The sequence below is a fragment of the Misgurnus anguillicaudatus genome, chromosome 15, assembly GCF_027580225.2.
Source record: "Misgurnus anguillicaudatus chromosome 15, ASM2758022v2, whole genome shotgun sequence".
Taxonomy (NCBI): domain Eukaryota; kingdom Metazoa; phylum Chordata; class Actinopteri; order Cypriniformes; family Cobitidae; genus Misgurnus; species Misgurnus anguillicaudatus.
The window spans coordinates 31588040-31599384 of NC_073351.2; the positions used below are offsets into that span (position 1 = coordinate 31588040).

At 36.9% G+C, this 11345-nt stretch overlaps 1 protein-coding gene across 1 annotated transcript; it reads left to right on the forward strand.

Moving 5' to 3' along the window:
• Positions 1-7542: 7542 nt before the first annotated feature.
• Positions 7543-10707, forward strand: LOC129419701 (uncharacterized). Its single transcript, XM_055174870.2, has 2 exons — positions 7543-7697; positions 9734-10707. The coding sequence occupies exon 2, from the start codon at positions 9741-9743 to the stop codon at positions 10398-10400; it is 660 nt and encodes a 219-aa protein (XP_055030845.1). The 5' UTR covers positions 7543-7697; positions 9734-9740; the 3' UTR covers positions 10401-10707.
• The last annotated feature ends 638 nt before the right edge of the window (positions 10708-11345 follow it).

Below are 11345 nucleotides of genomic sequence, written 5' to 3' on the forward strand. Positions count from 1 at the left end.
GGGTTCAGCAGACCAGCCAATGGTCTTACATCCTTCAGATTAATCAAAACCATCTCTTGTAAAACAAATCACCACGCTTGCAAACCAGCACACACAACCACAGAATAACCTCTTACAAGAATCTTTTAGCAATCTTAATATTGGCAAAAGATAAAAATAAATGGATGGATGTGTTTTACGTGTATAGTACAAAATATACACAGATGAAACCTGTATAGTCATATGTGTATGTGATGTAAGGGGTTAAAACCAGGAAGCGTTCCGGATTAGAATCTACAGTGTGACAGTGGCACACAATCAAAGATGACATCAAAGACGATGCCTGATGAGAAAATCATGGAAGTGATTTTCTTCAGATATTTCAAAGGATGCATGACATCTGGCATATAAACTGCTCAAATTCATATTGCTGAAGTTTCTGTGATGCATTGTTACATTTGTCTGTCTATCTATCTTTATCGTTTTCTGTCTGTTAATCCATCACTGTCTGTCTATCTATCTATCTGTCTGTGTACTGTTTTTTGTCTGTCTGTCTGTCTGTCTCTCTCTACTTTTCCGTCTGTCCATCTCTAACATCCTCTATGTGTCTGTCTGTCTACTGTTTTTCTGTCCATCATTTTTCTGTCTGTCTGTCTGTCTGTCTGTCTATCTATATATCTGTCTGTGTACTGTTTTTGTCTGTCTATCTATATCTCTATCTGTCTGTGTACTGTTTTTCTGTCTGTCTGTCTGTCTGTCTGTCTGTCTGTCTGTCTGTGTACTGTTTTTGTCTGTCTATCTATATATCTCTATCTGTCTGTGTACTGTTTTTTGTCTGTCTGTCTGTCTGTCTGTCTGTCTGTCTGTCTGCCTCTAACATCCTCTGTTTATCTATCTCTGTCTGTCTGTCTACTGTTTTTCTGTCCATCATTTTTCTGTCTGTCTGTCTGTCTATATATCTGTCTGTGTACTGTTTTTGTCTGTCTATCTAAATATCTCTATCTGTCTGTGTACTGTTTTTTGTCTGTCTGTCTGTCTGTCTGTCTGTCTGTCTCTAACATCCTCTGTTTATCTATCTATGTCTGTCTGTCTACTGTTTTTCTGTCCATCATTTTTCTGTCTGCCTGTCTGTGTACTGTTTTTGTCTGTCTATCTATATATCTCTATCTGTCTGTGTACTGTTTTTTGTCTGTCTGTCTGTCTGTCTGTCTGTCTGTCTCTAACATCCTCTGTTTATCTATCTATGTCTGTCTGTCTACTGTTTTTCTGTCCATCATTTTTCTGTCTGTCTGTCTGTGTACTGTTTTTGTCTGTCTATCTATATATCTCTATCTGTCTGTGTACTGTTTTTTGTCTGTCTGTCTGTCTGTCTGTCTGTCTGTCTGTCTGTCTGTAACATCCTCTGTTTATCTATCTCTGTCTGTCTGTCTACTGTTTTTCTGTCAATCATTTTTCTGTCTGTCTGTCTGTCTATATATCTGTCTGTGTACTGTTTTTGTCTGTCTATCTCTCTATCTGTCTGTGTACTGTTTTTTGTCTGTCTGTCTGTCTGTCTGTCTGTCTGTCTGTCTCTAACATCCTCTGTTTATCTATCTATGTCTGTCTGTCTACTGTTTTTCTGTCCATCATTTTTCTGTCTGCCTGTCTGTGTACTGTTTTTGTCTGTCTATCTATATATCTCTATCTGTCTGTGTACTGTTTTTTGTCTGTCTGTCTGTCTGTCTGTCTGTCTGTCTGTCTGTCTGTCTGTCTGTCTGTCTCTAACATCCTCTGTTTATCTATCTCTGTCTGTCTGCCTACTGTTTTTCTGTCCATCATTTTTCTGCCTGCCTGTCTGTGTACTGTTTTTCTGTCTGTCTGTCTATCTGTCTGTGTACTGTTTTTGTCTGTCTATCTATATATCTCTATCTGTCTGTGTACTGTTTTTTGTCTGTCTGTCTGTCTGTCTGTCTGTCTGCCTCTAACATCCTCTGTTTATCTATCTCTGTCTGTCTGTCTACTGTTTTTCTGTCCATCATTTTTCTCTCTGTCTGTCTGGCTATCTGTCTGTGTACTGTTTTTTGTCTGTCTGTCTGTCTCTCTCTACTTTTTCTGTCTGTCCATCTCTAAAATCCTCTATGTGTCTGTCTGTCTACTGTTTTTCTGTCCATCATTTTTCTGTCTGTCTGTCTGTCTGTCTATATATCTGTCTGTGCACTGTTTTTGTCTGTCTATCTATATATCTCTATCTGTCTGTGTACTGTTTTTTTGTCTGTCTGTCTGCCTCTAACATCCTCTGTTTATCTATCTATCTCTGTCTGTCTGTCTACTGTTTTTCTGTCCATCATTTTTCTGTCTGTCTGTCTGTCTGTCTATATATCTGTCTGTGTACTGTTTTTGTCTGTCTATCTAAATATCTCTATCTGTCTGTGTACTGTTTTTTGTCTGTCTGTCTGTCTGTCTGTCTGTCTGTCTGTCTGTCTGTCTGTCTGTCTGTCTGTCTGTCTCTAACATCCTCTGTTTATCTATCTATGTCTGTCTGTCTACTGTTTTTCTGTCCATCATTTTTCTGTCTGCCTGTCTGTGTACTGTTTTTCTGTCTGTCTGACTGTCTATCTGTCTGTGTACTCTTTTTGTCTGTCTGTCTGTCTGCCTCTAACATCCTCTGTTTATCTATCTCTGTCTGTCTGTCTACTGTTTTTCTGTCCATCATTTTTCTGTCTGTCTGTCTGTCTGGCTATCTGTCTGTGTACTGTTTTTCTGTCTGTCTGTCTATATATCTGTCTGTGTACTGTTTTTGTCTGTCTATCTATATATCTCTATCTGTCTGTGTACTGTTTTTTGTCTGTCTGTCTGTCTGTCTGTCTGTCTGCCTGCCTCTAACATCCTCTGTTTATCTATCTCTGTCTGTCTGTCTACTGTTTTTCTGTCCATCATTTTTCTGTCTGCCTGTCTGTGTACTGTTTTTCTGTCTGTCTGTCTATCTGTCTGTGTACTGTTTTTGTCTGTCTCTAACATCCTTTATGTTTATCTATCTCTGTCTGTCTGTCTGTCAACTGTTTTTCTGTCCATCATTTTTTCTGTCTGCCTGTGTACTGTTTTTCTGTCTGTCTATATATCTGTCTGTGTACTGTTTTTTTGTCTGTCTGTCTGTCTATCTATCTCTGTCTGTCTGTGTAATGTTTTTCTGTTTGTCTGTCCATCTATATATCTGTCTGTCTGTCTCTCTATACTTTTACTGTCTGTCTCTAACATCCTCTATGTTTATCTATCTCTGTCTGTCTGTTTTTCTGTCCATCATTTTTCTGTCTGTCAGTTTATCGATCTCAGTTTGTTTGTGTACGGTTTGTCTGTCGATCCATGTCCTGTCTGTCTGTCTGTCTGTCTATCTATGTTTATCCATCTCTGTTTTTCTGTCTGTCTGCATATGTCTTTATTTCTAAGAGGATCAATTGATAAAGTACTGTAAATAATTTCCTGTAGTTATTCAGCAGTTTGCCAGTAACTTACTGTAGATTTAAATGTATGTTATTTATTGGCAACAGTTTGTTTAAAGATAAATGAACATTAAACATTAACAAGAATAAAACTATAAAATAACAGCCTGAGATCTTTTTCACCAACATTTTTCAACATTTTGGTTCCCAGAATGCTTTGCATGAGGCCGTTATTGTACACTGTAAAAAATGTGCTGTAATTATGCAGCTGGTTGCCAGTAACTTACTGTAGAAGATAAAGACTGAAAATGTTTCATGTTCTTTTAACTTTGAACAAACTGTTGCCAGTAAATAACAAATCTAAAATCTACAGTTAATTACTGGCAGTTAGTTGTATTAATACTGTAAGTTCTACAGACAGTTTTACAGTGTATAGTTTATTCTGTAAAAGTAAAGACTTGTTAATGTTTAATGTTCAAACAGCTGCCAGTTATACAGAAATTTTAACAGTGTACAAAAACTGTCACCGGAGGGTACCTTTTCAAAAAGTACACCTTTAAGGGTACCACTTTTACCTAATACTTCAATCCATCCTCACCATATAAAGTGAGATAGAAAAACTCTCTGACCGAAGTCCTGATGCAAGCAATCTAAGACTTTAACAAATCTCTCAACATCTCAAACTAAAAATAACCTTAAAATACACCAAAGCCACAATAAGCAGCCCACTCACACCAAAGAGGTCAGACACACACACCATCATTGACAGGCTCACACACATTTTGGTTTTATTGACTTTGGCTTCATTTGCAACTTTTCTCATCATCCAATGAACATAAAAATTAAAATTGTGGACATTTTTTTAACCCTTTCTTTTTTTCATATGAGGTATAACCTTTGTCAGCCTATAAAATGTAAACTATGCAGAAAATGTAATAATAATTTCTGTAAAAAAAATAACATATTATAGCTTACATAATCAGACACGTATGTACATGTGATCAAAGGCACAATAGAAAAAAGGCACAAGGCATAATTAGTACACGTCAAATGACAATTGGTTGACCTAATAGTTTCTGGTAAGTGTGATTTAAAGTTTTCAAGTCATTTACTCCTTTTAGGATGATCTTGATCCATAATTAAAACTTGGTTGTATGTTTACCTGTTTTATCTATGTACAGTAAGTGGGCAATTAAAAAAAGCATGAAAAGGAAGCAACTCACATTTCTGAGTCACAGCACAGATGTTTCTAATCATCCCTGGGTATTTACTTTCTGTACCAAAATCTCCCTCCGAAACAACAGCATGGAAATTAAAATCTTAAGAGTCTTAAGAGCGATAACAGCTTCATCTCTCTCTCATCTCACACTCATCACACAAGCTGATAGTTCTTGTGGCTTTGCAAATTACTGCTACAGCTGTACAATTGCTGTTACAAACACCAGCTGCTATCATCTACAGCAAAAACACAAGACTGCACATATTCACAGACACAAGCCAAAAAGTCAAACTGTATGGGTGTGGCATTTAAAATAATAAACATAAGTCATAATGTTTATGTATGACTCCATGTCTCAGAAAGTGTTTAGGGATAAAGCATAAGTCATTGTTTCCGATTTAAAGAGAAAGCATAGATGGGATGAGCTAAAAACAATGCATAAACAATATTCAGTAATATTTTTTCACTGTAAATTTAGGACTAAACATCCAAAGCTCGGTGCCTCCATCTAGTGGACAAGATGCTCGTAAACTATAGACGAAAAAAGTTTTATACAGAACAATGATCTGTGTAATGAATCTTTGAAAAAAATCTCATTTTGTTGTCAACAAAATAAATGAAAAATAAACAACAGCAAACCCGTTTAAAACTTCATTGATAAACGCTATTTCATGTATAGATCATCAGGCTTGTGTACGTAAAACTGCGAGACTGTGCTTCATTAAACCATTTGAGTCGTCAAACTACCAGAAAATTATCCACTTCACTTCAACCAATACATCACATTTAAAATGTAATCGTTTACAGTCTGAACAGGGAGGAGGCTGTTTGGAAAACACGAACATTTCCAACAGTCCCGTGGAGAACGAATAGGGAGCGGCAGGGCCGGAGTGGGGCCACTTTTTAGCCCGGGAGTTTCAGGCCCAAGACCGGCCCACTTTTTCCATAGTGTTATTCCAAATTAGCACTTTTTTCAAATTGGATAAATAAAGCAACAGTTCAGCTCTTACTATAGTTTTTATTAATATCATGGTTCAACAAATAAGGTAAAAGTTAAATAATATTTCACTTAAGATAAGAAGTTAACAAAAATATTCCTCTACACTCTGTAATGGGTAATGGGTAAATATTGGACGGAGCAAGTGCTGGGTTGGAAGTGGCCCAATGTTGGGTTGTTGTTATGCAACCACGAATTATAATAACCCAACAGTTGGGTTAAAACAACCCAGCATTGGGTCAATTTTAACCCAGCAGCGTGTTCTGTCCAATATTTACCCACCATGGGCCAAAAATAACCCAGCCCCCCCTAGAGTCTATTCCACAAGAAAAGGTTGATAAATTATTAGCATTGCTAATGCTATGAGGGCTATGATTAATTAGGTGCAATTAGAAATATAAAACCCAGTCCTAATTTAAAAAGAAAACAATTTGACAAAAATATTGAATCCAATATTGGGTAAATATATAGCATAAAAAGTGATTTATAAGTTTTTTTTAGGCTGCTCATTTTTGACTGGGAACACAAAAGGTGTTATAGGGTTCTGAACACAACCTGAGGGTTAAATAACTTTAATTCATATTGTTTACTCATTGCCTCCTCGTTTTTAGCGGGGAACTGGCTTATCTGCTGCTCAGAAACTGCTTGCATAATATTTGCAAAGTCTATGAATCGCATGTATACACAAAAGGCTAATATTTTAACAAAAAAAAAAAGGTTGGCTTGTAAATAGTTTGAAAACGGTATTAGCCGAATAATTAAGTTGCTAATGCTAACCATTACTAGGCTTATTTCTCTTTAATTTACCTGTTGTCACTTTTGTTTGTCCTCTTGAAAATAAATCTGTAAGTTTGGCACATTTGGCAGCATCCTCCTACAATGGCTTTTTTCTTCAACCTGTTGTTTTACGCCCTCCTCCTCTCAGACGCGTTGTGTTACAGTAGCGCCGGCCCAGCCTACCGGAGAAAAGTTTTGGAATAGACATGCTATGGACCGAACCAACTCTTTGGGAGGGGAGGGGGAAACTCCTTCACATGGTACAACCCATGCAGAGGCTGCGCGCTGTAGTGTCAATGCGAAACGTGTGAAGTGTCATTTAAGAGAAGACAGACTCAGTAACGTGACAAATGTAAAAAATAAAAAAAAAAACTCGACCGGCCCAAAAGTGAAGCGGCCCACCGGGAATCCTCCCGGTTCTCCCGATTACCCACTCCGGGCCTGGGGAGCGGGTCAGTCTTGGAAGACAAAACGAATCAGTTCATTCTGACCGTTTGCGTCAACAAACTGATTCGAAAGAGTCGTTTATTGAATCGTCGCTCAAATGTTCTCAGAGTCATTTGCAGTTCAATCATTTACTTATGAAGTATATAATATAGCTGTTATCATTGTTTTAGTATTAAGTGTCTCTAAATATTTTTGATACTAATCTTGTGAAAAATATCAGGCTGTTACGTAAAAGTCCCAACTTCTTTTTCCTCTCAAAAGTTTTTTTATTTTTTTTATTTAACAATTTTAAGACAACAATGAACAGATAACAAGGGGAAGACGGACATCACAATTCACATACAATACACATACAAAACATACAATACAATCAAATATACTACCGAATTAAAAATATTAAATGTTTTTTGAGCGTTTGAATTTAAAGGCTTAATTTGTCATACTGCGAAAAGTTTTGAAAAGGTCTGTGGCAAACATTCTAAAATTAGGTTTAGAACGAATCTGTCTTTATGAATATGAAATTTGCCTAGTAGAGAAATCCGAAAAATCGAAGATTAATGTCCTTAGAATAAAAATCTGAAAGAAAAATAAGTCTCTGTAAATTCAATCATTTTTACAGCATAGAAAAAACAAAAAAGTAACATCTGACCAAAAGGATTTTGAGTCCCCTCAAAAGTTCTTCCTGAACGCTTTACGAATCGGTTTTGAAGAATCATTCAAATGAATCGACTCACAAGAACGATACATAACCCGAACTGTACAGTACATCACTATATTGGAGTTGTCCTCTGTTTGCGCAGTCAGTCTCTTCATCTCTGCTCGCGCATCTGCCCGCGTTTCCGCTCTTACATCGTTTCATAAGGTTAGTTCACACTTTTTTACATCGCCAGGCGTGGATATATTGCGATCTTTTTGGTTTTATAATAAACTTTTTGGCTTAGTAATATTAAAAACGTAAGAGGATGCTGTGGTTTGGGGTTATACAGTTTGTTGATGCTCTCAGCAGAGCTGCTCTTTTTTCTCTTTGGTGCCACGTCAGTAGAAATTAGCCTAATGAAACGAGTTAAACTTCAGTGTTACATTTCAGGACTTAAAACTTAGAAAATTGTGCTTTTTATTCTTTTTGCAAGTGATGTGCCAGGGCACAGCTGAGGAAATGTGTGGTTGACTACTTGACTTAAAGTATAAAGTATAATTTTACAACATATACCTTGTATTTAATACTTTTAATGTGTATTTCCTAAAACAATATTGTAAGAAGTTTCCTCGTCATATACAAAATGACAGAGTCTTAACTCAGCTTAAGATTTATTTGTGATTTACTGTTTTCTACACACACAAAAAAACATCCTACACTGTAAAACAAACATACTGTGAAAATATAACCTTGATATCTTTTATATAGACTAAGTAAGATCATAATCGTCTCCTAATCTCAGAATTAGTTTATGAAACTTTAACCCGGGTTTCGTAGACAGGGTCACAAATGTATATAAAATATTCAAATGTAATAGATTTTATATATAAGCTTTTAGTATAAAGTCCCCATCAATGCCTGTACTCTGATAATGCTGCACAGGAACGTTACAGCTTTATAACTATGAATTACTTTGTGTTCTTCATTTGTTATTCAAGTGGTCTATAAAACAGACAGATATTGTTTATTATACCCATTAGTTTTTGTTTTTTGGCTCTTTCCCACCTAACAAATGACAACACAAGTGAACAAGAGGTTCTGATTACTTTTGAGGCTACTTTACTTTTTTTGGTTAAAGTTTATTTCTCAAGAGACCAAAATTTTTGGGGCAGTTTTTCAGACACAGTTCATATTAATCCATCTTAGATATATTAGGACATTAAAGGGAACATTTCACAAGACTTTTTTAAGATGTCAAATAAATCTTTGGTGTCCCAAGAGTACATGAAGTTCTAGCTCAAAATACCCCACAGATAATTTATTATAGCGTTGTGCCGTTTTGCGTGTATCCTTTTAAATGCAAATCTCTGCACTAAATGGCAGTGCAGTGGTTGGATAGTGCAGATTAAGGGGCGGTATTATCCCCTTCTGACATCACAAGGGGAGCCAAATTTCAATGAGCTATTTTTTCACATGCTTGCAGAGAATAGTTTACCAAAACTAAGTTACTGGATTGTTCTTTTTCACATTTTCTAGGTTGATAAAAAGCACTAGGACCCAATTATAACATAGAAGTCGTCAGATTTTCATGATGCCCTTTAAGTAGTTTTTACAAACAAACCTTGCAAAAACAACACAGGTGTGTCCAAACAGTGGCACTGATACATGTAAGTACAAGGTGTTTTTAAATTAAGGCAGCTCAAACATGCATTTTAGTCTGGGACTAGGAAACGCTCTGTCCGGGAAACCGCCCCTGTGAGTATAAAGCCCAGATCAAAACCAGCTGTCCCCCAGCAAATAAAGCTGTTGAAATATTTCCCGTCCAGCTCATAGTCCAAGGCCATCAACAACAAGGACCTCTTAAAAACTAAGGGCTTGGCCCGATGACAACTTTTGTCTACTGTGTATTAAAGACTTCACATTCCAATCTTACAATCAACATGTAGACATGCAAGAACTACTGTGGTGTATTTTACAGTACGCTGGAGTATAGAGTCTCCAAGCATGTGATCTGATTTACCTCTGCACTGGTTAAATGCGGTAGTACCCTTTAAAAATGTCCTATGTACCATTTAAGTACAAATATGTTGATATTTGGTACTTTTAAGGTACTAATATGAACTCTTTGGGTGCAAAGTTTTGGGTACCACCCCAACGACAAGCCATTTTTGACTCATTATTTGAGTGTTTATGTCTTGTACATTCATAAACGATTATATCTGTGCATGCTGGTCGTAATAGCTGTTTTACATTTCGTTAAGGGGCAGAATGGGAGCAAGGCTCAGTCGAAAGAAGAGTAACGGGGGCACGGCAACAGAGACAACAGGTCCCCCTGTGGAGCAGAAAGATGCAGGCGAGGGCTCACCTGTGACCGCAGAACAGAAATCTTTTGAGGATGAGCTTCTAGAAAGTACTACTGAAGAGACCAAGCCTGTAGAAGATGCACAGCCTGACTCCTCCACAAGTTTTCTGGAGAGCATTACACAAGCTGTAGAGGAAACAGTCAACAGTGTCACCGAACAGATTGCTGCACCGGTGGAAGATGTTGTAAACAAAGGTATTACAGCAGTTGAGTCTGCATTGGCCGCTGTCAGCCTGAACAGAAAGGAACAAGAACCCAAGCAAATCCAAGAGTCTACACCTGAACCTTTTGGTGGATCTGGCTCCGTTCCCCTGCTGTCTGAATCCACCCTTTTGGATGATCTGATGAAACCTCAAGAAGCGGAGGTCAAATTGGAGAGTGAAGCCGTAACCAATCAGGTGATGGAAGAGAACCAGGATTTGTTGGAAGGTTTGGATAAGGTGGCGACTTCTTCAGGGGACTTTCTAGACTGTAAACTGACCTATGAATCCACAATCCCAAACTCAGATCTCCCAGTCACGTTGGGACAAGAGGCATGCGAAGCAGTTGACCTGGTAAACTACTAACTCACCTACAACAAGAAAAAAGCAGCATTTCATAGGTAATGAGAATAATAAAACGATGTAATGGGCTTTAATATTCAAAGAAATTATATTGAAATGTTGAAAGCTGTACGCTACAAAATTAAATTACCACAGATGCCTAATGAACATTACTCAGTATACATAGAAAAGCTTCTTATTAATGTTTTACCTTCATCCACCTTGGTTTGCGTTTGAAGTTTTGCTCAGTTTCCCAGAGGAGAAGGTGGATATGAATGTACATTAAAACAATGATTGTACTAAAGTAAATAAAGACTGTTACACACCACAACAGCATTCTGCCTTGATCCGTATTCTCTTGTGCCTTTTACTACAAAAACATTAAAGGCGGGGTGCATGATTTAAAAAAAGCAGCTTTGGAAAAGGGAGTCTGGCCGAGTACCAAAACACACTTGTAACCAATCAGCAGTAAGGGGGTGATTCTCACGAAAACTTGGTTTTAAAAATGTCAAGCATGAAAATGTAAAAATTGCTTACATTTACTTTTTCCCACCAGACATTGAAAAACAAAGTCTGGAGTAAATGGGAACATTAATTTAAAAACTTTTACTTATCATTTAACACTTTTTGTAACATAATTAAAAAAATTAGTCCTAAAAAAACTCATTACCGCAACAGTCAGAAAACATCAACACTGACATATTTTCAAAATGACATGACAAACCTGAAAGAACATAATTTGGAGATTCTGCACATGCATTTAAAATCAAAGTATTATGCTTCTATTAATTAAATTAACATTTAATAAGCATCTTTTGCGGTAATGATAATCAAAATGTCGTGTAAGCATTCTGACAAGACAATATTTCAAATTAACTGAAAAATGATCTTACCTGGTAGCCATCTTGAAGTAACTGGTCCATGTGCTTGGTCACTCAAAATCAAACTTTATAAAAATTCTGTATGTGT